The 27,495-nt window shown below is 43.6% G+C and overlaps 1 protein-coding gene across 6 annotated transcripts in view; it reads left to right on the top strand.

The window, feature by feature from the left end:
• Nucleotides 1–24,545, top strand: part of ARMC8 (armadillo repeat containing 8) — a 227,790-nt gene extending 203,245 nt beyond the window's left edge. For all 6 annotated transcript variants that reach the window (XM_045029371.1, XM_045029370.1, XM_045029367.1 and 3 more), the window contains 5 exons: nucleotides 115–210; nucleotides 12,307–12,402; nucleotides 18,020–18,092; nucleotides 20,530–20,623; nucleotides 21,824–24,545. In XM_045029371.1, coding sequence (XP_044885306.1) covers nucleotides 115–210; nucleotides 12,307–12,402; nucleotides 18,020–18,092; nucleotides 20,530–20,623; nucleotides 21,824–21,857 — 393 coding nt within the window. In that variant the 3' untranslated portion in view covers nucleotides 21,858–24,545. The remainder of the gene's footprint in view (nucleotides 1–114; nucleotides 211–12,306; nucleotides 12,403–18,019; nucleotides 18,093–20,529; nucleotides 20,624–21,823) is intronic.
• Nucleotides 24,546–27,495: the final 2,950 nt, after the last annotated feature.

Below are 27,495 nucleotides of genomic sequence, written 5' to 3'. Positions count from 1 at the left end.
CTGGCACCTAGAAATGCTGATAATTCCACTCATTTTCATAATAAAAATGTCCCTGTTTTTGTCCTTTTCTCTAGAAAATGTATACTAATTGTGTATCTATAATTGCTTTGGCAGCATATAGACCAGATAATGAGCACCCATGGAAAGCAAATCATGCAAGCAGTGACTCTTATTTTGGAAGGAGAGCACAATATCGAGGTCAAGGAGCAGGTATCCTTTACTGTTTTGTGTTCTCTCTTAACTGGGTAAAAGTGTTTGAGAAAGGTTTAAGCTGTTGGCATTCATCACAGGTTTATTACTAACAGGTCTTCCCTTTTTGGGATCATGAATATTTTACCATGATATCTGTCAGATTAAGTCCTATGAAACTAACAGCTGTGCTAACGACCAGACCGACCATTTTTCTTCACTGCTAGAAGCTTAAGCTTAGTATGGCTCTGAGTGTTATGGTGGGTATTTGAAGCAAGTTCAGAGTAGTTTTAAACTCTGGGATACTGAATTATATACATTTGGCAAAGATCAGGACTGTGTGCAGTAGAGCAGCAAGGATGTAAGAAATGGGGGGAGTCAGCACTTCCCACCAGGTAGGGCCAGGAGAGAGGGAAGAGGTATCAATAGGACTGAAGGAAGAGTGAAAACATAGGGGGTCTCTCTCTCAATCTGCTGGTCTGTTGGATGACCTGCCCACTAATGCCACAGAGCACCAAGTGCTCTATCAATGATGCTTCTGTGGAAGTAGTGGGCCAGGTCACTCCACCTGTCCATTCTTCAGACCAGGAGATTCTTGTCTTCTGAGAAGACATTTGTGAGAAGTTCAAATTGTCTGTTTCCAGTGGGAGGCGAGGAAAGAGGTAGCAAGTGATGGGGTATGCTAGGGTTGCCAAGGGGAAGCAGTGAGGCATTGTTCTGCTAATTTATATGGACTATATGGGCTGTTAACAAGGTGTTAACATGACCTAGTCACTGTCCAGTATTAAACCGGGTTTGGGGTTTGGTATACATAGCCCTCAGCCCACTTAGCAAACAGTCTAATAAAAATCATTTTGACCTTTCATTAAAGATACAGAAAAGAATGAAAAACAATTAAAGCATTTGAAATGTGAAGTATTAAATAAGGCTTTGATTTTAACAACATCCCTGGTTCCCTTTAGCTGCAGAGAGTCTTTAGAAGGAAAATCCTCCTGCTTGACAGTCTCTTAAATGGTAATAACTGATCTTTTGAGGGGAAAGAGAAGAAGTTAGTTGAGATGGGCCGAAGCTGTTGTTGAAGTCCAGTCCCATTTCCTAGTAGACAAAACAAGACACACACACAAAGCGGGGAGAGAAAAGAACAGCAAAGACAGAAAATACAGCTTCTCTCTCTGATGTTGACTCTCCCTTGCATCCTCACTGCTGGAGAAACAGAGGTACAGCACAGTCTTATCAGCCACTCTAAAATTTGGCATATTTCTGCCACCGTCAGACCATTGAGGACGTTGTGTTTAGTTGCCTCTTTCAGTTCACAGGCTTACAGCAGTGTTGCAAAATATGTGCGGCTAGCTAAATCAGACTCTTATTAGACAGAAGGAAAAAGGAGGGTTAGGAAAGAGAAGAAATAAGGTGGGGGAGGAAAAGGACACATGGAGGGTGGGGGGAAGGGGAGGAAGAGCGACTGTCTGACATACCAGGCTGTGTCTGGGGTTTAACTGGAGCTGGTGGAGGTGGCAGTGTCTCTTTCTGGTCTGGTCTGGTCACTACATCTCTCAGAATTAGGACAAGGAAGGTCCAGGGTCCCAGAAGATTGCAGAATGGGAGGGATGCCATGATGGTGAAGCTTGCTCCAGTAGTCAATTTTTCTCCCAGAAGTTTCTTTAAGGACCTAAAAAGGGATTGATGTATGGAATAGCCCATCCCCTCATTATTTTGTCATCCAATTAGGTCTAGTTTCCGACACGCCAATTTTGGCTCATTGATTTTTGGTCTCATGTTTTTCTTGGTTACCAGTCATGGTCCTAACACAGTCCTTGAATTATATCAATAGGCCTTTTTGTTTGGGCTAATTCAGAGTTTGTCTCCCTTTTGCAATTTTTCCCATCAACATTTAATATTATCGGTTATTGTTATGCTTTATATAAACTTTGATTCACTTTTTACAATTGAGCTCATAGAGTAAATTTGTAGACCCATTTATCACAACAGAGAGAACAGTGTGTCCCTTAAAGGTGGTGATTTTGGGGGGAAGCAGCATGAGAAGAATGAGAAGGGAGGTGGGAGGGGGAATGCAAAAATGCAGAGAGGAGGAAATGCAGGGGGAAGGTGGCATTAGCTGAGGGAGAGATTGAGGTACTGCAAGGTGTGAATGGGAGGGGTACATGCTGGATGTGAGGGATGCAGCAGCAGGTAAGAGGGGAAAGGGGGCTTTTGCTTGGGGAGATAGGTGAGAGGGTGGCTGGGAGTTTACCAGGGTAGTGTGGAAGGGAGAGGAGGGAACTTACCTGTGAAACAGTGTCTCTGCCAATGGACATGCTGCAGGGATCACGCAGAGAGTCCACGAGGAGGAGAGTTAGAGATTGAAGGAAGGAGAGAGGCAGCTTTGATGCTCCCCAGTGGCTGCCTTTATCTTTGGTGTGTTGGTGATGGTGGTGGCAACAAGGGTAATCATATATGCAGCCAAATTCGGACATTGCTGAATCCCCCATAGGCCCAGAACAAGCCAAAGCCAGAAGGGCTTTTACTAATAACAGGAGCAAAAGAAACACTATAGAGAAAGTAGTTTCTTAATAAATAAGGCACGAGATTAAATTAATGATTCTAAAATAGCTGATCATCATCATCTGTTTTTTCAAATGTATATAATAAGATAGAGATCTTGATAATTAGGAAGCCATAAATAACTCACAGACATAGCTTTTGATAAAGGCAGATAAGGAACATTTGAACATATGCAGCTCAGTGGCTGGAATGGCCTGCATCTCAGGCGGTTCAGGGAATTGGCTAATCAACGTATGAAACCTCTGAATTGTTTTTGAAAAGTCATGGATAACTAGGAAAGTATTATACGGAAGGGTTGGAGAAGAGCACATAAACTATAATTTATAAGGGCCTTATCCTAAGAAGTGCTGAGCACCCTCAACTCCATGAACTCTTCTCAGGAGATGCTCAGCATCTGGGGGCTTGTTTTCACTGCACAGTTAACTCAGTGTAACTTAAGTCCCATCCACACTCAAACTCTCAACGTGGGTGTAGTGGTACTTTTAACTCGAGTTGGCCTGACTGTCAGGATAGAGACTAAAGCTCAAGTCAGCTGCTAACACAATCGCTCTGAAGCGTGGGCCCAGGCTAGCTCCACTTGGGTTCTAGTCCTCCAGTGTTTTCCCACAGTTCCCCCAGGTGCCCAGAAAGGACAGACAAGTTCTTTCACAATTCACTGGGAAAGAACTCATGGAGTAGCTTAACTTAGTTCAATGCAAATAACCAAGGGATATGACCCCAGAAGTCTTTGCACCACACGTGAGTGAGTCTGGACACAGCAGCTTGGGTGTTATTTTGCAGCATGGCTGCTCTCACTTGAGCTAGACTAACTCAAGAGTTGTTACTCAAGTGTAGATAATGCAAGAGAAACGTGCAGTGAAGACAGACCCTTGCATGATTAGACTGGTGAAGAACTTCTCAAAAGAGTTTTGGCAAACAATCCCCCAACCCCATCTCTTGCATCATTTAAAATGAATCTGGGCAAAGCAATAGATTATGTATGACAGGGAACAGCCTCTGCCTCCCATGGGCATGAAGAAGGACCAGATCCTGGTATTTTCCAGCTTCTCATGGCCCAGAAAGAAAAATGTTGAGTATTTTCTAGTGTATTTCATCCTTTTTTATACACTGAGAACTGCATCTCCACACAACAGACTTATGATTCTTCTTTGAGTGCTTGCTCATGTTGATTCCAATTAGGTGCATGTGCACTGCATGCACAGTAGCCAGAATGTTTTTCTCCTAGCAGTACCCATCAGGTTGGCTCAGGCACCCCCTGGAGTCGTGCCTCCATGGTGCCGTATTAAGCCCCTACCGATCCGCTGCTGCTTCAGTTCCGTCCTACCGCCTGTGACAGTTAGCTGGAATGCTCATTCTCTCTCGCTTCAGCAAGCCAGTCTCTCTAGTAGTCTTCAGACTTTTCTCTTGTAAATAGGTAAATCAATAGTTAGTAGTAGTAGTTAGTTAGACAGTATATAGTTAGAATTGCAGTAGGGAATTGTTCTGGGGGTACCCCCGTCACCCCCCTCCCTGGTACCGGGGTTTAAACCCCGTGCAACTTGTAGCAAGCCTATGCCCAGGAGTGACCCCCACACTTCCTGCTTGAAGTGTCAGGGAATCGCATGAAAAAGATCATTGCAAGATATGTAGGGGATTTTGCCCCAGGACTCAAAAAGAGAGGGATCAATGTCTGAAGATACTTCTGATGGAGGCTGCCCTCCATCCCCACTTGGAGCCAGGGTCAGCTGAGCCAACACCAACCCCCTCGGCATCGGTGCGCAGTGCTCCGGCGTCGACACAGGAAGCTTTGGCGCCAAGAAAGGACTCGGATAGAGATCCTCAGCACTGACAGAGCTCTGTACATGGCAGTGCACGGCACCGTTCCCGGTCTTTGGTGCACCGCACAATCTCCTCAGTGCCGAGGGCCAGGAGCAAGGGGCGGTCCCGGTTAGAACCTCATCTTCATCCTTCCCAAATGAGGCAGTGGCTGGAACCTCCACAGCTCCTGCACTTGAGGACAATAGGGTCCACCAGCAGCCCCTAGAGATCCAGGTTGAGTAGGTCTCTGAGACATTGGACCTCATGGTTGACATCCTAGTCCCCTCGGGTCCCTCCCGAGTTGCCCTGCCACTCCATAAAAAACATACAACACACCACCAAAACGCTGTGGCAGACCCTCGCCTCCCTGCCACCAACAGCAAAAAGGACAGAGAGAAAGTATTTTGTTCTCTGTAAAGGATTTGAACATTTTTATTCATATCCACTGCCAGACTCTCTAGTGGTGGTGGCAGCAAATGAATGAGAATGCCAAGTGCACCAGGGCCAATCACCTGAAGCTCATGATACGAAAAAAATGGACCTCTTTGGGAGGAAAATCTATTCTACCAGTGGGCTGGTATTTGAATTTCAGTCCACCAGGCGGTCCTTAGTAGATACAACTTTAATTCCTGTGGGGCTATGTCTAAATTCACAGAGCTTCTGCCAGAAGACTCGAGGGCAGAGTTTTCTGCCTTGGTGGAGAAGGGAAAGCTTGTGGCAAGGGTGTCGCTCTAGGCAGCCGTGGATGTTGCTGATTTGGCCACTCGCATCATGGCTTCAGGGGTGGCCATGAGGAGGAGCTCCTGGCTGCAGGTATCAGGGCTCCCATCTGACGTCTAACAGACCATCCAGGACCTCCCGTTTGAGGGCTCAACCCTTTTCTCTTTTAAAAAAAAAAAAGACTCACAGCTTCATAGCCTTAAGGACTCAAGAACAACTCTGGGTCTCCATACTTCATTTACGCAGCGGAGATATTTTAAGCCCAGCCCCTGCGTTGATTCTACCTGCCACAGAACAGGCAGGACTACTCTAGGAGGTATAATAGAAATAACAGGAGGTGGTCTCCTCCCTCATCGGCTCAGGGCTCTGGGCAGTCAAAACAGTCCTCTGGTCAAAAGGAGGCCTTTTGAAGGTGCACCCGAGGGTGATGCACCAGTTCAAACACTGGATCCAACCATCCTGTTCTTTTCATGCTGACTATCTCTTTTATACCCTGAGTGGGCCCAATTTCCTAATCCGAAAAGCCAAACGCAGCCTCAGGCCCATCCTAGACCTGCAAGAGCTCAACAAGTTCATGAAGAAACTGAAGTTCCGCATGGTCTCTTTGGCCTCCATTATTCCTTCCCTGGATCTGGGGGACTGGTATGCCGCCCTTGACTTGAAGGACACTTATTTTCATATTTCATTAACCATCCCACAGAAGGTATCTCAGGTTCATGGTGAACCACAATCACTATCAGTTCACAGTTCTCCCCTTCAGCCTGTCAGCAGCACCTCAAGTGTTCACCAAGTGCATGGAAGTTGTGACCGCTTTCTTGCGGAAGCACCAGGTGCAGGTGTTTCCATACCTCGACAACTGGCTGATGAAAGGTTGCTCCAAAACGCAAGTGGACGCACATGTGAGCCTGATAAGAGCAACTTTCAATGACCTGGGCCTTCTATAGAATATGCAGAAGTCAACTCTGTCCCCCGTTCAGAGGATAGAGTTCATAGAGGCAGTACTGGACTCAAAACAGGCAAGAACATTTCTATCAGGGTCACATTTTCAGAGCCTTTGAGACATCATACAAAGATTCATAGAATTCCTTACCACCACAGCAAGGAATTGCCTAAAGCTCCTTGGCCACATGGTACCCTGTACTTGCGTAGTACAGCATGCCAGACTGAGACTCTGACCTCTTCAGGCATGACTAGCCTGGGTTTATTGACCAAAACGGGACAGTCTAGACAAGCGTCACTCTTTCCTGGCCAGTTTTCAAGTCTCTCCTGTGGTGGCTCAACCTGCATGCGGTGTGTGCAGGTATTTCTTTCTCCAAACCTTAGCCATCCCTGTCACTGGTTATGGACACGTCAGCAATGTGTTGGGGAGCACATCTAGGGGAGCTCAGGATTCAGGGCCTCTGGTCCTAAGTGGAGCTCTCACTTCACATCAACGTCGGAGAGCTGAGGGCAATCCGTCTGGCATGCCAGACCTTCCAAACTCACTTGGAGGGGAGATGTGCGTCAGTCATGACAGACAATACAACAGTGGTGTTTTATATAAACAGACAGGGGAGCACACTCCTCCCCTCTGTGCTAGGAAGCCCTCAAACTGTGGTACTTCTGCATAGCTTACTCAGTACACCTGGAGGCATTTTATCTCCCCGGAGTTCAGTACGAGTTGGTGGACTGTCTCAGCAGGTCCTTTCACAACCACGAGTGGTCCATCCTCTCAGATGTCATGAACACTATCTTCCAACATTGGGGAATTCCTCAGATAGACTTGTTCACCACAAGACACAACAGGAAGTGTCCTCAGTTTTGCTCCTTCCTGAATCACAACCTGGGCTTGATCGCAGACACATTCCTTCTTCCCTAGAAGGGCCACCTCCTTTACGCGTTTCCACCCATCCCACTCATCCACAAGGTGCTACTCAAGATTTGGAGGGACAAAGCCTCAGTGATATTGATAGCTCTAGTCTGGCCACGTCAGCACTGGTACATGTCTCTTCTGAAGAGGTCAGTGGAAACCCTGATCACCTTACTGCTGCTTCCGGACCTGATAACTTAGGACCACAGCTGCTTTCAACACCCCAACATCGAATCATTTCACCTCACAGCTTGGAAGCTCCATGGTTAAACCCAATGGAGATGGCTTGCTCTGATCCAGTTAGGGAAGTCCTCCTTGTCAGTAGGAAACCATCCACTAGGACCACCTACTTAGCCAAATAGAAGAGATTCACAGTTCGGTCATCGCAAAATCGCACGTCTTCTATGCACTCGACAATATCCTTTATCTGAACTACCTCCTGCACCTAAAGCAGCAAGGGCTTTCTATGTCATCAATAAAAGTCCATTTGGCTGCCATTTTCACCTTTCACCCAGGTGTGGCAGGCTGGCCGGTCTTCACCAACCCAATAGTTGGATGCTTTCTTAAAGGGCTTGACAGGTTGTTCTCTCAAGTACAGCAGCCGATCCCAGCCTGGGACCTTAACCTTGTTCTTTCCAAACTAATGGGATTTCCCTTTGAACTACTTGTGACATGCTGTCTGCTCTATTTCTCCTGGAAGGTGGCAATAACCTCTGCCAGGAGGGTATCTGAACTTAAGGCCCTAACGTCTGAGCCTCCTTACAGTGTTGTATTAAGGACAAGGTTCAGCTTCAGCCACACCCAGCCTTCCTCCCAAAAGTTGTCTCCCAGTTTCATGTTAATCAGGATATTTTTCTCCCAGTTTTCTACCCCAAGCCGCAGACAAATTGCCAGGAACAAAAACTCCACTCCTTGGAGGTTCGTTGGGGATTAGCCTTCTATATCAAATGGACAAAGCTGTTTCAAAAATCTATTCAACTATTCATCACAGTAGCAGATAGAATGAAAGGGCTCCCAATCTCTTCTCAAAGAATTTCATCAAAGATTACATCATGCATCCGGATGTGCTATGACTTGGCAAAAGTACCTGGCCCCCCACTGACAGCGCGCTCCATGAGGGCGCAGGCATCTTCAGTGGCATTCCTGGCTCAGGTTCCAACCCAGGAAATTAGCAGGGCTGTGAAATGGTCCTCAATCTACACCTTTACCTCACATTATGCCATTACTCAGCAGGCTATAGATGATGCAGCCTTTGGCAGAACGGTGCTTCAATCAGCAAACCCTTGAGCTTTGACCCTGCCTCCAAGTTCCTGCTTGGTAGTCACCTAATTGGAATCGACATGAGCAAGCACTCAAAGAAGAAAAAACGGTTACCTACCTTTCATAACTGTTCAAGTTGTTTTGCTATGCGGTCTATTCCAGTACCAAGGCCTTCCTCAAGATTTCCCTCGGGTTTGGAGAGCATGGTTGCTTCTCATTCCAGGGCAGGCGCTTCACCGGAGACATGGTGGAGCTGCTCTCTGTTGTTGGCACCGAAGAAGAGGTCTCATAACTTTAATCACTTTCAGTACCTGATTCTCCCATTCTGCCTCTCTTCTGCCCCCTCAGTCTTCACCAAATGCATGGCGGTGGTCATGGCATATCTCAGGAGGAAGGGAATATACATCTTTTGTATCTCGACAACTGGCTGCTGAAGGGCAGCTCCAGAGAGGAGGTTCTCGCCCATCTCAACACCACATTGCATTTGCTCAACCATCTGGGACTCGTTTTAAACACTGCAAAGTCAACTTTGGCTCCCAGTAAAAAAAAAAAAAACTGAGTTTATTGGAGCCCTGTTAGACTCCACAAGGTCAAGAGCATTCTTTCCAACCAACCACTTCCAGACAATTTAACAGGTCTGCCTCAGTCTGCATTCTCAGCGGTTCATGACAATTCACATTTGTATTAGCCTGTTGGGCCACATGTCTATGAGTGTGCAGGTGATCCAGTTCTCCAGGTTGCGCTTTTGCCCCGTTCAGATGGTTTACCGTCCTGCCCTGCATCCTCTGGACAGTTTGGTTCACCTCCCTCCATGATTCCTAGATTCCCTATGCTGGTGGGAGTCCCCGTTCAGTGTATGCCATGGGGTCCCCTTCGCTTGGCCTCTCCAACCAAGTTAGTGGTTATCTATGCTTCCCTTTGGGCTGCGGGGGAGGGGGGTGTGCATCTGGACTTGTTCAGGGTACAGGGCCTGTACTCGGAACAGGAAGCATCACTCCATATCAATGTTTTGGAACTTTGAGCAAACCACAGTGCATGTCAACACTAGCACTGCGAAGTACTATGTGAATAAGCAAGGGGTGGATGCATTCCAGATTACTCTGCTTGCAGGTGATCAACCAGTGGCAATTTTGCATCAAAAAAGACATCACTCTGGTAGCAGTCCATTTGCTGTTGGTACAAAATCATCTTGGGGACTATCTCTACAGGGTTTTCTCCCTGAGCCCCAAATGGTCACTGAAGGAGTGCACACTCCAAGTTATCTTCGCAACATGGGGCATCCCCACAATTGACCTGTTTGTGACAAGTGAAAACAGGAAGTGTCATCTCTTCTGCTCTTAAGGGGGTCCTCAGCCCAGGCTCCTTCTCTGATTCCTTCCATTCCAGATGGTGGTCGGCTCTTCTGTACACCTTGTCCCCCATTCTAATCATTCTGCAGGTTACCTTCAAGCTCAAGATGGATCGGACCAAGCTCATCCTCACTGTCTCAGCCATGCTGGGGCAATGTTGGTTCTCAGACCTTGCGCTGTTGGCTCAGCCTCTCATATCACTTCCTCTCCATCCCAGCCTGTTTGCTCAGGATCAGGGCTGCACACTCCATCCTACCATCAGCTCCCTGCACCTTTCGGCGTGGCTGCTACATGGCTGAATGAAGAGGAGGAACAGTGCTTGGCGGCTGTCCAACAAATTCTACTCAACAGTAGGAAGTCCTCCACTAGGATGGCCTACTTAGCAAAGTGGAAGAGGTTCCCTGTGTGGTCTTTGGCTGATGTCACCCAACCAGGGCTTCCATCCAAGACATCTTGGAGTACCTGCTACATGTTCAGAAATCAAGCTTTGCACTCAGTTTTCCGAGAGTTCATTTGCCATGATAGCAGTGTTCCACCCCGCAATTCAAAGGAAGTCAGTTTTTTCTAGTGCCATGGTGATAAGATTTCTGAAGGGGCTTCGCTGCTTACATCCCCCGATCTGAGAAATAGTTCCCACATGGGACCTAAACATGGTTCTGGTGACTCTGATGGGCCCTCTATTCAAGCCCTTTGTGTCCTGTCCGCTGCCCCACCTGTCTCAGAAAACCATGATCTTGATAACCATCACTTCAGCAAGGAGGGTGTGTGACCTGCAGGGCCTCATGGCTGAGCTGCCTTACACTCAGTTCTCCAAGGGCAAGGTAATGCTGAAACCACATCCAAAGTTTTTATCCAAAGTGCTCTCTGTTTCATCTGAATCAGACAGTATATTTACCTGTTTTTCCCTAAGCCACGCTCTTCCCCGGCAGAACCACGCCTACATACTCTGAATATCGGGCGATGTCTAGCCTTTTATCTAGACAGGACTAAACCTTTTTGTGTTTCACCTCTCCTGTTTGTGTTATATGCAGACCGCATGGAAGGGCAAACGGTCTCTGCACAGATCATCTCTAGATGAATAACATCCTGTATCAAGGCTGCATATGAGGTGGCTTTGGCTATCCTCCTCAGCAGATATGGGCTCACTCCACAAGAGCATAAGTGATATTGATAGTGTTCCATAGTGACATTTCCACACTGGACATTTGGAGGGTGGCCACATGGTTTCCATAGGAAATTAGATTTGTTAGTCATAATAGTCCATGCTGGCTATTCTTATAATGCTATTATTCTCTAGGTGCTCACAAATTGATTGTTTAATCATTTGTTCCAGTATCTTCCCAGATATCAAAGGCTGACTGGTCTTTAAATCCCTGGGTGCTCTTTGTTTCCCCTTTTTAAACATAGGTATTATGTTTGCCCTTCTCCTGTCCTCTGCGTCCTCAACTGTCCTCCATAAGTTCTCGAAGATCATCACTAATGGTTCTGAGATTGTTTCAGCTAATTCCTTAAGTACCCTAGGATAAATCCTAGAAGATTAAGGTTGGAAGAGGCCTCAGGAGGTCATCTAGTCCAACTTCATCAGGCCCTGCTGACTTGAATACATCTAAATTATCTAAAAAGTCTTTAACCTGGTCTTTCTCTATTTTGGCCTAGGTTCGTTTCCCCTTGTGGTTAATATTAATTGTGTTGCGTATCTGGTCACTGTTACCCTTCTTAGTGAGGACTGAAGCAAAATAGGCATTAAACACCTCAGCCTTTTGATGTCATCAATTATTAGCTCCCCTTCCCAACTAAGTTAAGGATCTACACTTTCCTTCATCGTTCTCTTGATCCTAATATATTTAAAGTACCTCTTCTTGCCTTTTATGTCCCTGGGTAGGTGAAACTCATTTTGTGCTGTAGCCTTTCTTATTTTTGTCCCTACATGCTTCTGCTATTCTTTTGTACTGCTCCATAGCAATTCATCCACTTTTTTGTAAGATTCCTTTTTGATTTTCAGGTCACTAAAAAGCTCCTTATGGAGCCATATTGGCCTCTTATTATTCTTCCTGTCTTTCCTTTGCATTGGGATAGTTTGTAGTTGTGCCTTTGCTATTGTCTGCTTAAGAAACTGCCAGCACTCCTGAATTCTGTTTTTCCTTAACTTCTTTCCCATGGGACGTTACCTATCAGTTCTATGATTTTTAATCTGCTTTTTTGAAGTCTGTTGTCCTTATTCTGCTGCTCTCACTCCTTCCTTTCCTTAGAATCATTAAATCTATCATTTCATTATCCCTTCCACCTTCAGATTTGTTACAGGTTCCTCCCTCATGATCAGAATCAAGTCTAAAATGGCTATCCCCAATGACTATGATTGTTCTATTAGTGTGGTTTAGTCAAGAACTTGGGACTAAATTCTCTGCTGGCATACCACCATTGGAGTCAATGGCATTGAGCCAACAGAGTACTTGGTCCTCAGTGTAACAATCTGGAAACTCCAGATTCTGATAAAGAAGTGTTCACCATGGAAGGCTGGAACTGTCAGGAAAGCTATGATTCATAGATGTACTGCAAATGACAACTTTCTCTCTTTTTCAGACATTATGTATACTTGCCAACATAGCAGATGGAACAACAGCAAAAGAACTCATTATGACCAATGATGACATCTTGCAGAAAATTAAGTATTACATGGTATGGGGAATTTCTTTGAAGGGTCTGCCCTCTCCTCTTTGCAGGAGTTGAAAGCGGGTACTCTAACATGGCTTAAAACTTATACAAATGACTAGTATTCAGTATCAAACACTTAATTTCTGTGTATCTATCTGTACAGCGAGTATGTGTGTGAGTTCAGTTCAAACACTACATGAAGGCAGTGTTAAGGCTGGCAACTCAGTCAAAAGGGAAATTCAAAAATTAAGGCTCCCACAGCAGCCTTACAGTGTATTAAGGTACACATGTAGCACCAGACAGTAATGGAAGGGAAGGTGATTCCACCTTAATTAGGTGTATCTGATAGAGATTTTGATAAATGCTTCCGTTGGGGTCACAGACTCCAATCCTCCAGATCTCAGGCAGCTGCAGGAAAAGGAAGCTGCATCCTAGTAGCAGGCTAACCCATGTTTAGTGCTGTTTGGCTTCCCCCTTTCCCTAGGCAGCAAGATTCCTTCGGCTCCCAGACCTTTCCAGCCTATTTAATGTTAATGTTTTATTGTACAAAACAAGAAGCCCCATCTTTGCATCCTGGGCACTTCTGATATTTACATAAACAGGGTAAATTAAAAAAGAAACAGCAAACCCAAAACACAATAATACCAAATAACCAGCAGCACAAAGCAATAACCCAAATGCCCCATGCAGGGTGGATAAAATCAATGATTTAAAAAAAAATCAGATTTTTTTTATTTAAATCACATTTGTTTTATAAAATGCTTTTTGAGGAAAAAAACCTATCTAAAGATAGTTTTAATTAAGATACATTATAGCTCAAAGATATCTCATCATGGAATAGAGATTATAAATTCTAATTCTATAGTATGAGACAATATAGTCATGTAATGTTTAAGAAAAGTTTGTAAATGAGTTCCAATAGTTCATGGATTAGGGACCCAATTTTATGGGGTTCCAGGTGCTTCTGTATAGATTATTTAGGTTAATCTTTCTATCTATCCAATGGGATTCAGTGCTCAGTCTAGAAGATACCAACAAAGATGCTTAGTTTTGCAGTTCTCAGACTGTGGATTTGTGTCTTCAGAGATAACATGCTTGTTAACAGCAAAAATGTTTTAAAATAAACGAATAATATATAGAGGTGAGAAATAACAGACTTCAACCCTATCGTCCCTCTGCAAATTTGTGTACACAGAGTCAATCTCTTACCTCTCTATAAAAGTGCAAAGTTTCAAAAAGTGAATGAATAGAAGATTGTTGGGGGCAGAATAGATCTGGACAAGGAGAAGTCTGGAGATAAATGTGAGATGAGAGGGACAGGCAGCAGAAACAAAAGTGAAACTGTTTGAGCAGCATATTCCAGAAGTCTTGAGGACTTTCTGAGTGTAGCCTTCATTGATTTGAGATCTACCATACCATTCTCTCACTAGAAGGGAAAACCTATAATGGCAGCAGGCCGTAAAAGAGACCCAGTTTGGGAATATTTTAATAAAGTTCCTCTACCTGTGGGTAAGGCAGGCATGTGTGCAAAATGCAAACAGTGCAACAAAGAAATGCAAGACCTGGTTGCCCAAATAAAACAACATCATGAGAAGTGTTCCTTCTCAGGAGGAAGCTGTGTTGAAGATGATGAAAGGAACCTGTTTGAACATGCAGGATCTTCAGGTTGGTGAACTTTTTTATTTCATACTTCTTTCTTAAGGACTGCCTGTCTTCCTTCTGGACTAGTCTTGAATTCTCATGTTTGAGCAAAAAATATAGTAGTTACTCTATTTTAGATGCAGTTGTAATAAAAAAATAGCTGAAATAGGCAGATCTTCCTTTTATAATTTCACCTTTAAAGTAGTACTGAGTGTCAGTGAATGCAATGAGTAATACTAAATGAGCAGTATGATAATAATAATTAAATAACTGCATTGACTTATTTTGTTTAGGAGAATCCATCCTCAACACACAGGATTCTGAAAACTATCCACCATCAAGATCACCATTATTTTCTATAGTTTCAGAGTTATCTGCCAATGATAGTGTTTCAGTCACATCATGTATGTTACACAGCCACAGTATATCACCTGTAGCAAAAAGGAAAAAAAAAAATCTCCATCATCCAGAAACAACCATAGATAAGTTCATGATAAGAACAAGCAGATTACAAAAAGAGTTAATTGATGAAAAAATTGCCCAGTTTGCTTATGCAACAAACTCTCCTTTTCATATGACTGAGAACCCACACTTCATTAACATGGTCCAGTCATTAAGACCAGGATACAGTCCACCCAACAGAGCAGATGTTGCAGGCAAATTCCTGGATACAGTGTATGAAAGAGAAATTGAGCAGTGTGTAAAAGGTCTAGAGGGTGAAATTGTTAACCTGAGTCTTGATGGGTGGAGCAGTATCCACAGTGATCCTGTTGTACGTGCTTGTGTGACAACAGAAGGGAATGTCTTCCTTACAGAAACAATTGATACATCAGGAAATGCACACAACAGCAGAATACTTACAAGTAGTAGTAGTAAAAGCTATAACAAACTGAACAAAAATTCAAATGTCTAATATGTAGCTTCGTCACAGACAATGCTGCAAATGTATCCAAAATGAGAAGAAATTTAGAAGAGAGTGAAGAGAGTGGCAAGCCAATAACATACAGTTGCAGTGCTCATTTGATGCACCTCCTAGCCAAAGACTTCAGTGTTTCAGAAATAAAGGTTGATGTTGTTGAAATTGCAAAATACTTCCGTAACAACCACTTTGCAGCAGCTGCTTTGAAAAAAGTGAGAGGAACCAAGCTAACTCTGCCACAAGACGTGCGATGGAACTCACTAGGTGACTGTTTTGAGCACTATATCAAGAACTGGCCTAATCTGATGACAGTTTGTGAACAAAACTGTGAAAAAATAGATGGCACTGTCACAGCCAAAGTTCTCAACATTGGGCTTAAGAGAAATCTTGAACACATGCTGAGTACCCTGAAGCCTATTTCTGTAGCCTTGAACAAAATGCAGGGGAAATAGCTGTTTTATTGCTGACACTTGAAATTTGGAAGGAACTGAGTGAGATCTTAAAAAGAGAAATATGCAATGACAGAGTTAAATTACAAGCATTAAAAAAATGAATGGGACAAGCACTATCTCCAGCTCATTTTCTTGCAAATATTCTCAATACTCAGTACCAAGGTCAAACCTTAACTGCTGAAGAAGAGGAGTTGGCTACGACATGGACATCCAGCAATCATCCCTCCATAATGACAACTATAATAAACTTCAGAGCTCAGGGTGAGCCATTCAAGAAATACATGTTTGTTGTTGATGTTTTAAAGAAAGTCTCACCAGTGAACTGGTGGAAGTCACTTAAGCACTTGGATTCTGAGACTGTTGAAGTGATAATCTTGCTTTTAACAGCAGTAGGTTCTTCTGCCGGTGTAGAAAGAATATTTTCTTCCTTTGGACTAATTCATTCCAAATTGAAAAATCGTTTGGGACCTGAAAAAGCAGGAAAGCTTGTTTTTCTTTTCCAGATTATGAACAAACAGGAAAATGAATGTGAAGACGACTGAGTTAGCTGCAGAAGCCAATATTTTAAGTTTCTCATGTTGACCTGGCTGACATAGTCAATTTAATTTTTTTTTTAATTTTTCATTTAACTATTTTAGTTAAAAACAATTTTAACAAAAACAAACCTGATTTTAAAAAACTTGAATGTTTAACCAAATGCTTTTGTTAAAATATGATGTTTGCTGTTGAAGAAAAAAATCCAGAATACATAACGTTGTTGTTTTAGTTAAATAAAACAATTTAAATGTCTGTCTGGTGGTGATCTCCTCCGAATACAGCATGGCAAGAAAATCCTCCAAATATTAATGATCAGCCTGTTGAATCGGATTTAGTTCACCTCCCAATGACTTCATGAATATCTGCTTCAATTACCTTTGGTAAATGAAATAACCAAACAATCATTCATTTTCTGATATAGTTGTAAAACTAATCTGAAAAGTTTTAAAAATAAATCACTGTTTAAAAATGTATAGTGTGTACCTTCTAAAAATGAAACCTACATTTCTCTGAGTTGTGAAGAATATGTATTAAGGTTATAATAACCAACAAGAATACATTTTTATGTAGAAATCCATGATGAAATAGAGGCTTCCTGACTAGTGATTTAAATCAAATCCACCCTGTCCCCACGTTACCCCTAGCAAGACTAGCCTTCAACAGCCCTGAAAAGGAGTGCCTTGCAGTATGGCCTGAAAAACAACAGATTCAGGCTTGTTCAGACTCTCAAGTATTGGCTCCGTTGCATGTCCTTTAGCTGAGGCGAGCATGGACTCCAGTGTTGGTTTGTTAACCTGCCTGTGTGGTGTTAACACTGATCTGTACCCCTCTCATTGGGATAGATAGAGATGAGTTCATACCTTTGCTACTTCTCTTGGGGTAGGTCAATGGTTTTCAGACTTTTTAAGCTACTTTTAATATAGTCTGTCGCATACCCCCATCTGAGGTAAGCAGAGGCGACACGTGGCAGGGCATGCAGGGTCTTGTCCCTCCCCCCAGATTTCTGCCTTCCATTTAGCAACAGCTTCTGGAGGTTTTCAAACTGGGGGGTGTGAGACACGTAGCGGGGAGGGGGAGTAGCAATGCCAGGTGGTTTGGGCCAGCCCCACACAGCAGGGCTCAGGGAGGGAGCACCACCTGCACCCCCGACTCACCTTAGTGGCCTTCCAAACCTGTTTGAGTTGGGAGGTGCAACAGAAAATTGTAACTCAAATGGGGAGCTCAGCACAAAAAGTTTGGTGTCTGCACCCTCCTTAGCCTGCTCGGTTTCGCACATGGAAGGGCCTGCTCAACCTTCAGTCACATGACCCCATCATGTGCTCCATGAACTCATCATTAAAGGGGCAACAGAGCCTTGAAACAGAGTGAAGGGATGTGTGTCTGAGCCCCAGGACCAACACTTTGTTACACAACCAGTTCAGCAGAGAAATCTAAATAGAAATGTTCCCCCAACACCTATTAAAGACCAGGCTAGTTGCTATAGGAATGAGGGCACATAGTCTGTGCATAGCTGTCCTTCCATTTGGTGCCTCTTGAACAACAGGCCACGGCAGAATCAAAACAAATATTGTATAACTATGTTGAAAAGAACTTGCTGGTATCTCAAGACATAACAGAAACACAGCAGTCCTGAGGAAACCCCAGCTGTTAACAGACTCATCCCAGCTGCCTGAGAGTGAGAGTCTGGAAATAGAAAGCAAGTCTGAGGAGAACACAGTTATGCTCAGGAGCAGTGTGACTGGTACAATCTTCCTGATGACCTATAGGCTGGACTGGACTGGATCTGATGCCAGATGGGAGAGTGTCAACAGCAAGAGCCTCTTGGCTTCATGGTTAGTGTAGTGAGTGTAACAGTGTCTACAGTATGGTGAAGGTAGAATCTGTTTTGAAATCAAGGACAAAGTAACTCTCTATTCAAAGAACACTGTACCTGACTGCCCTAAATAGCAGTAATGTCTTTGGTGCAGATCGTGATTGAGGAATCGCCCATGTTTTTTACCTCAGTCCTTAAGTGAATGTTAGAAAATGTACATCTACAAAGTTTTGTGATATTTAGCTTCTGAAACTTCAAAAATTCTGTTTCTATATTCAGAGTCATTCGAATGCTAAACTTCAGCTTGCTGCCATGTTTTGCATATCTAATCTCATATGGAATGAAGAAGAAGGTAAGAGACTCTCATACTTTTATGTATTGTCTTGGACAGAAAGTATTGTCAAAACAAAATCCTTTCAAGGGAGAGAATGGCAAATGTTAGGTAGTTCAATGGGACTCAGTCTTGACTATGTATGCCTTATACAAACACAGTGGAATACAGTCCATGCCCCAGTGAGCTTAAGGTCTAGATGCAAGATGCAGCAAGTGATTATGATAGACAATAGGGAGGCTGCGGGAGGGACTAAGATCCCAGCTGGTCGCTGTGACACCGCTTAATGGTTCCTGAAGGGCAACACAAATCGGGGATGCTTTGTGCACCCACATTATGGACTTGCATGACCCAATGGAAGATGGAGAATATGCATTTATGAATGTGATTGTACAGGGTTTGCAGTAAATGAAGTATTGCCATTATCACTTAATGAAATGGGGTGTGGGAAGAATTCATTGCCATGCATTGTACTTGTGAATGATATAGCTGCTTATGCAGTGGAGAGTGGGGGCCAAGAACCTGTGAATGTATAGTACTGCTTGAGTAGATGAATGTATTGAGAAACAGTGTTTGGACACAATTTACTGGTTACCCCTTATGTGTTTTCCTTTATTGTTTAAAATATACATTATATGATATATTGTGCAGTAATGGTAATAAAATCCACAATTAGTGGATACATGCTTCTTCCTGCAGTTTGTAATAAATTTTGCATTGGTTCGTAAACTGGAAATCCCTCCCATCCCTATATTAACAACAACAAACATGGAGCCAGAAACTAACCAGGCTGAGGGGCTACTGCCTCTTGTTTCTGCTGCCAGTTGTGTGGCAGGCTGCTCTGCCAGTATGGCATCAAATAGCTCCTCTGAGCAGGGACCTAGAATGTGCTGCAAAGCTTCCTCAGGGACTGTCCCAGTTTGGTCACTTCAGCAGCCTTATCTGGTACACAATGGGTCCCCTCCAGTCCTATACTGGATTCGGGGGTGAGAAGGTCACCATCCAAGCTTAACAGGCTGTCGTGAAGCATTTGTGGCTCAGTGCTTGGCACAGTATCCAGCACCCACTCAAGCTCTTTGTAAAAGGGACAGGATGACAGCGAGTTTCCAGAGGTGCAGTTCTCATGCCTGGCTTACAGTGGTCATTTTGAGCCGCTTAATCTGCTCTCTCCACTGGTTAACCAGTCAAGCGAATCCCCAGTGCTGCCAGCTTCTTTGCTATTTCCCGGTACTTGTGGTCATTCCTGGAATTCTTGCTGAAGTCAAACTGTTTGCTTACCTTGCACAAGCGATTAACCAAAATCAGACTATGTTCCTGTGACCACATAGCAGCACACTTGGCAAAGGACTTCTACGTGTTGGTGGCCATTACAAACTCAGGAGAAGGTTCACTCTGCTTGCAGCTCAGTGGTCGGAATAAAATGGAAGGGTTAAATGCTGAGCAGCTGTACTTTACCCAGAGGGGTGGCTTCCATTGCCTGGGAATTGATTGGCCAGTCTTGGGATAAAAATCACAGAGAACACCATCCCATGGAAGTGTTGAGTAGCATTGGTGGACTCTCTGGACCTGAGTCTGGGAGGCCTGGGCCCAAGCTGTTTCCACATTGCAAAATGATGGCATTTGGACCCAAGTCATTGCAGGACCTGGGCTCAAACCCTTCACCCCGTAGGGTCCTGGGCTTGGGCCCGGATCAGACAGAATTATGTGTTAGACAGGAAGGGGGTTTGGGCTTGAGCCTGAGTCTAAGCCCGGGCTTACATTGCAGTACAGACATATCCTATGAATCAGGAGTTGGAAGGCCACGGAGTTGCAGAGCAGGAGATGGGAGCAGTGCTGTGGGGAGGAGGGGAGTGAGTGGAGATGGGGTTGGGGGAGAATGACTCTTAGATTGGTGGTTACATTCTCTAAATCTGCTGTCGTGTTCCTCAACAAGGAGACTTATTTTTGTAGTTTGATCTCCCACTCTCCTGCTGAGTAATTTGAGAATGTGGAGCATCAGGAACAAATCTCACTTCAGCATGTAAAACTTCACGCTGTATTTCCAGCATTCTGATTTCCTGTATTAGCTTGTGTTGTACTCTGAGTGCTAGAAGTTTCTCTGTAACAAGTTTTCAGCTAAATACACCCAGTATCAGAGACAGAGTTGGAAAGGAAGAAGCCAATCAGAGTCAAACTCCTTACTTCATAATAAAATCTCTTAAGGTTCTTGCCTGTTTAATTTTCTCTCATTTGTTCATGTGAAAAAATTGAAGGGAAAAAAATGTAGTAGCTTCTTCCAAAAGGAAAAGACAGAGCAGCCATAGGTTAAATAGACTTAAAGGGCTTCTTAGCACAGCATTTTATTTGCATCCACATATTATATCCCCTCATAGCACATACCTGTCTCCAATTCTTTTTTATCATTTTTAATAAATCACTTGTTTGATGTTATACCCTATAATGTGATTTATTTTTTTAGGTTCACAAGAACGCCAAGATAAACTACGAGATATCGGAATAGTAGATATTCTACACAAACTGAGTCAGTCATCAGATCCAAATCTTTGTGACAAGTAAGTATAAAAGAACCCCCAAAATAGAGATCAGAGGGAATTCTGTGCTTTTTAAAAAAATTACATCTTGTTTTGAAAGCATTTGGATTACAGAGAAATACACAAGACAGTGCTGCATGCAGAAGACAGGCCTTTTTGTACATTTGTGTCTGACTTTCCCTTTACATTGATGAGTCCTGCCACATATGAATAAAATATGATATTCATCTTATCTGAAGAATGCTTGCTAAGTAGGATTTATGACAAGTCCTAAGGCAAGACAGACACCAAGAAGGTTATCCACTCATACATTATCTCCCTCCTCAAAAACAGCAGTACACATTGACACATCATTAGCACTTTTCCAGTATTCCATGTTTTACTAAGAATTAAGGTGGTTTCAGGATCCTCAGCTAATTTCTTTTTAATCTTGAATATAATGTATCCAGTCTTGCAGATTTAATGTGTAACTTTAGTAGTATGCAGTGTTGTAGCCATGTCAGTCCCAGGATATTAGAGAGACATGGTGGGTGAGGTAATATATTTTATTGGACGAACTTCTGTTGGGTGAGACAAGCTTTAAACCTTACACAGAGCTCTTCTTCAGGCCTGGGAAATGTACTCAAAGTGTCACAGCTAAACACAAGGTGGAACAGTTTGTTTAGCATAAGTAGTTACATATTTCAAGGGACCATTTAAATACAGCCAAGTTCAAAGTTATACATCTAGGAACAAGGAATGCAGCCCAAACCTACAGAATGAGGCATTGTATCCTGGAAAGCAATGATTCTGAAAAGGATCTATGAGTGAGAGTGGACAGACAACTCAGTATGAGCTACTAGTGCAATCCTGGAGCAAAGAGGGCTTATGCACTCCTTCCATGTTGTCACATTCTGGGGTGCAATCCAGACCAGTGGAATAGATCTGGTTTAATGAGTGTTTGGCACTACTCATTGCTCATGTAGCATAAAAGAGTTTTCCTCCTAGATGAAGAAAACAGCACAAATGGCATTAGGCTCTACTTTTGCTGAGAAACCTCAGGCTTTGCCATCTTAACGTATTAATAGTTTAGCTTTTTATTGCCACACTAACAGTTCCTCCCTCACACACTAGCCTTGTGCACAGAATGTCATATGGGATAAATGTTAACCATGAATCTCCAGCGGGTGTTTGTTTTTTGAAGTCCAGATTCAATGGTTAATGTAATATTTGTGATTTCAGGGCGAAGACAGCACTCCAGCAGTATCTTGCATGATCAAAGACTGAGTGAATCTTTGGACACCCCTCGTGTTTAAGGACTAAAAGGAAATAGCCTCAACTGATTCCTTATATTTGCACAAGTCACCTTGGGCTGCATTTCTCTCAGGTGCAGGGAGCTGCTTTGCAGAAACAGTTTAGGTGATCAGGTCTCCAATGCACTTGAACTTTCTTGAGGTAGTTCTTTACTCAGAGGACTATTGTGTGGGGTTTTGTTTTTGTGTTTTTTCTTGAGCTACCTGGACTCTCTAATAGAACAATCAATCATCATTTTCTTTTGGGCCTACAATTTTCTGCTTTTGCTGCAGCCTGCGTGTGTGTTTGGGTGTATGTGTGAGTGTGATACCTCAGAATTTTGTTTTCCTTTTTTGTGTGAAAATCTTTTTCTATACATTTTCAAGGGTTAACCATTGTTTGCTGTATGAATAATTAATTATATACAGTTTGAATGAAATGTTATTTAAAAAAACACACTGTATCCCATAAAGTTTATTTTGAATTTTGAACAGATGAATGTTTTTAAGTAAAACATATGCATTTCTGAACCTAAGCTTAACTTATATTCCTTTTTGAAGAGAGAAATTGAGGAATACAGTAGACTCAAATAACAGCCAGCACATTCTGTGCTATGAAAAAATCTAAGAGATAGCATTTTACTGCCCCACAATCAACAGGTACTGATGTCATTTTCAGCTCAGCAGAATGGGTCAAAAGGATTGTTTGGGGTTTTTAAATTTTTAGAAGACAAGGGTGGACTCTCATTCTCACCAATTGTATAAATGGTGTGTTGACCTTCTGCCAGAAAGAAATAGGTGGATGTAATATCAGCACTGGCTTGGGGGAATGAGCCTATTGCTATGAAATCCAAGATCTTGCTGAGATTATTGCTGAAAGATTGGCTTGTCTCAGTGATAAAGAACTCCAGCTGACTGTGACACCAAGATACGTCAAACAGGTAGCAGCACGTTGCAAGACTTGTACTTTCAAGATACCAAGAGGGCCTGGCAAGTTGTGGCTTAAGGGACTTGTTTGGTCATACCTGTACCTCCAGATTCAGTTCACTGCTATATAAAATATTTCTCCATAATATTAGCTTAATAGGTTAGATTTCAGGAGAATGGACACATTATTAGAAAATTATCTCCCAGTGACATTGCTATAGTAATAGCAATATATATACAGACATATCCAGGAATTCATATACATGGATAATAGCCCAGATTTTACTGCATTTAAAGGATCAGGTTATCAAAACCTGGCCTTTGCCTGTGTGCCTACAATTTGTGGGCACCTAAAATTGTGGCTTTAGTTATTTGTAGTAACAGCATTTACCTTCCTCATTGCAGTCAGATACTTGGACTACTAAAAAGCTGAAATTATGACTAATTAAATTGTGGTGAAATATTGTGTCTGCAAGAATTCATATCCACTCAATTGTGGGCAGGGAAAGGGAAAACCATTTAAGATTATGCTGAAAATCAGACCCTACATTATTACTGAATTCAGCTTCAGGAGTTAAATGTGTGTAGAAAGAAGTGAGTGCAGCAAGAAGCTCTCCCAGACTGCAATTCAGGGCTACTACTTTCCTCCTGCAGTACATTTACCATCTGCTTCCTGGTTTTCAGTTTAGGGAATGGCGTTAATAGAGTCAAAATCCCCACACGCTATGTCTACTTAGCACTAAAGGGCAAACTGAAGAATTCAACTCTATCTTAAAAATCTCCTTTTGCAGTTTGAGCTTCAGGTCGAAAGGACAGGACTGTAACTTGACTAACCAGTTTTCAAAAATGTAATCTCAAACCTTTATCCTTTATTTCTAAGCAGTGTCAGATTATAATTGCCTTACTTTTGTGAGTGGTCCTATTAATCTAATGGAAACTATTTGTGTGAGCAAAAGGTGATCACAGTTTGGCCCAGAGTTTGAATGTTATGTATTGTAGCACTGTTACCATTTGGTTGCAAAGGAAAATACAATTTTACATAAGTTTAATGTAATTGTTTTCCCACTCTGAAAATCATATAAAAGTGAGCACCTAACATTTTTTCCAATGTGGACATGGCAATAAGTGAGTGGCCATTTCTTATTATTGCTAAAAGTCTTTGGTAATGGGTCTGCACAGAGAGGCAAGTATGAATATGTGAGAACCTGATAAATATCTAGTATCTCAGAAATAAAAGCCTTATTTAAAAAGTAAAATGAACCATAGTTTTGGTAGCACTGAGAAAACACTTCCTTGGTTAAACTTTATATACACGTGGGGGCTAAATTTTCAAAATAGCCTGAGCTTGAACTCTAAATTTACACTCCTGATATTTTGTGTGCACATTTTCATATGCTCAAGTTTTTGCATGCCCCTCTACTCACATCTGCAAATCTGAGTTTGTGTTCAAAAAATTGGATGACTAAAATTGTACACAAAAGTGTGCAAATTTAGGTGTGCATGTTTAGAGACTTTTTTTTTTAAATGTGGCCCTAAATGTACCAGAAAACTTAAAAATGATGCTCAGACAATCTGGATACTGCATGGGGGAAAAAGTCAACATTTTCCATAATATCAAGCTGATAGGTCAAATGTCCAATGAAATAACATTTTTACATTCAGTTAAGCTTTGTGAATAATTTTTGATGTTGCTGTAGGTATGTACAAATAGAAAACATAAATACTGTAAATAAATAAAAAGTACTTTACCAGAATACTTTGCTTCTACTGAACTTTATGAAGAAAATATGTATTTAAATTCTTGACTCAATGTTTTTTGCTCTACAAACTTTCAGATTTTACTTGGAGATTTATACAACAGAGAGAGGACAACAGAAAATAATCCTGTACAAATTAGCCAAACCCTACTGGCTTTACTCAGGTAAGGCGTCCCAATAAGACAAGGGATTCCTTGCAAGAGTAAGACCAGCAAGATTTGTTCCATCATGGTTTTTCTTCTGCCTTTAATACTGCATCACCCTCTTTCTTCTGGATCTCCCCCTTCACAGTCGTCCCTGATTCCAATCATGTATTTATATGATAATAATGAATTAAGTCAGGTGAGCAACTCAGTAAATCATGGAAATTGTTTTGTTTGATTTGTGGCCCTTTTCTGTTTTCCACAAATATTTTATGTCCTGATCTTTCAGCTCCATCCACCTAGCTGGTCATTGCACCTGTGTGAAGTGCCTCTGAACTTAGTGTGGAACAGGTATTGAGACACATGGTGGAGGTGTAGAAGTGGGGTCCTTGCAAACACATTCATGAGCAGGATTGTTCATAAGTCACCATGAATTTTAAACATATATTAGAGAATATTTGCAGAAATCAAATTTTTAACTTTTAAGTTGTGTTTGTATCCAAATCTGATTGTTACACTTTACCTGTCAGGGAACAGAAACAGCATAGTGTGACACATCTGTCCAATCAAAGTTAACCAACGTGCCATACGTTATAAATACAGTATGCAGTGTTGTAGCCATGTCAGTCCCAGGATATTAGAGAGACAAGGTGGGTGAGCTAAGTTCTCTCTCAGGTGCACGGCTGTGCAGAAAGCTACAAAGGGCCGTGCAGGCATGCACACTGCACTCGGGCGTTGGGGGTGTTGATGGTGCAGCTTGGGGTGTGCAGGGCTGCGGCAATTCCCAAAGCCCCGGGGCTGTGGTGTGGCAGGGCCAGACACCTCTCTCCCTCCCAATCCCGGGGCTGTGGTGCGGCGGGACCAGAAGTCCCGCACACACAGCCGCAGGGCCAGACACCTTTCCCCAGCCCCAGAGCTGATGGGGGAGAGTCCTCTCTCCCTGTTGCAGCCCTGGGCAGCCTGAATCCCAAACCCCTCAACCCCACTCCAGAGCCCTCACCCCCCTGCACACCAACCCTAGCCCTGAGCCCCTTCCTGTACCCCAAACCCCTCATCCCCAGCTGCACCCCAGAGCCCGCACTCCAGCCAGAGTCCTCACCCCCACACGCACACACACCAACCTCTGCCCCAGCCCTGAGCCCCACCTCACACTCCGAACCTCTTGGCCCCATGCTCCCACATCACCTCCGTATTGGTGCACATAACAAAATTCATTCTGCACATGAATGGGAAAAATTAGAGGGAACATTGTGGGTGAAGTAATATCTTTTATTGGACCAACTTCCGTTGCTGAGCTAGATAAGCTTTCGAGCTACACAGAGCTCTTCGGTCTGTGAAAAGTACTCAGTGTCACAGGTAAATAAAAAATCAAACATAATTTAGCATAAGCAGTTAGCACATATTGTAAGGGACTATATAAGGTTAAGTGGCCCATTAATACCCCTAGTCATAGGACAAAAACAGGGATTGGGGGTTACAGATTGTTGTAATAAGCTATAAATCCAGTGTCTAGTGCAGAGGGGGGGCAAACTATGGCTCGTGGACCACATCTGGCCCACAGGACCCTTCCCTCTGGCCCCCAAGCTCCTGCCAGGGAGTGGGGTCAGGACAGGCTTGTAGAGGAGCCAGCCCAACTCCCTGGCAGCACAGTGAGCAGGGTGGAGGCTAGCCCCTGTCCCCTCCCCTTCTGCTCCTCTGCCTCCCTTGCAGTCACAGTTCCCCCAGCGCCTGGGCAGTGTGGCTGCAGCTCCAGCCAGGCGGGGAGGTGGTCAAGGGGCCTGGGGTCTGCTGCCTGGGACGGGCAGAGCAAGCCTGGGTCCCCCTCCACACCCAGCATGCTTGCCCCCTTTCCCCAGTAGCCACGCCCAGACAGGGAGTGAGCCCTGCCCAACTGCCAGGGAGAGCAGCCAAACGAGCAGGGGAAACACACAGGGAAAGGACTGAGCCCCCGTTTCCCCCACCCCACAGGTAACATGGGGCGAGGAGAGCAGGGAGGGTTGGATAGGGGGCAGGGAGACTCTAGGGTGGCAGTCAGGGGTGGGGAGCAGGGGAGATTGGATAGGGGCGGAGGTGGTCAGAGGATGGGGAGCAGGGGGGATTGGATCAGGGACAGGCGTCCCAGAGGGATGATCAGGAGCTAGAGAGCAGGGGGGATTGGATAGGATGTAGGAGTCCTGGGGGGCAGTCAGGCGTGGGGAGCAGAGGGGGCTGAGGTTCCAGGGGGCTGGATAGGGGGCGGGGGCCAGGCCATGCCTTGCTGTTTGGGGAGGTATAGCCTCCCCCAGCCTTCCCTACCTGGCCCTCCATACAATTTCTGTACCCCATATGGCCCTAGGGCCAAAAAGTTTGCCCTCCCTGGTCTAGTGTCTAGCAAAGACATTGTAAATACTGAATAGTCACAGTAAGTTGCTCCTGAACTACCAATTTGCAGAAATGCTATGAATAATAAATTCAGAGAAAACATAGGCACATATGACTTGCCAGATTACATCAGACCCGGGGCCTCTGTAGTCCAGCACCCTACTTCTAACAGTGCAGGACTAACTCCTTTAGAGGAAACTGCAAGAAACTGGGCTTGAACTGGGCAATTATGGATAATCTGTTCATAGGGGAATTTCCTTCCTATCCCTCTGCAGATGGAGGCGGTGGTTTAGCCCTTTTCCAAAACTCATGCCTGTTTTTTAATGCTTACAATTGTAAATCTGGATGGTCTCCTAATCCATGTACATTTTAAATGCTTTTTTATCCTGCTAAGCTCTTGGTCTCAGTGACACCTTGTGGCTATGAATTCCATT

The sequence above is a fragment of the Mauremys mutica genome, chromosome 9, assembly GCF_020497125.1.
Source record: "Mauremys mutica isolate MM-2020 ecotype Southern chromosome 9, ASM2049712v1, whole genome shotgun sequence".
NCBI classification, from domain to species: Eukaryota; Metazoa; Chordata; order Testudines; family Geoemydidae; genus Mauremys; species Mauremys mutica.
Note: the sequence above shows the minus strand (reverse complement) of the source record. Positions and strands in the feature narration are given on the sequence as shown.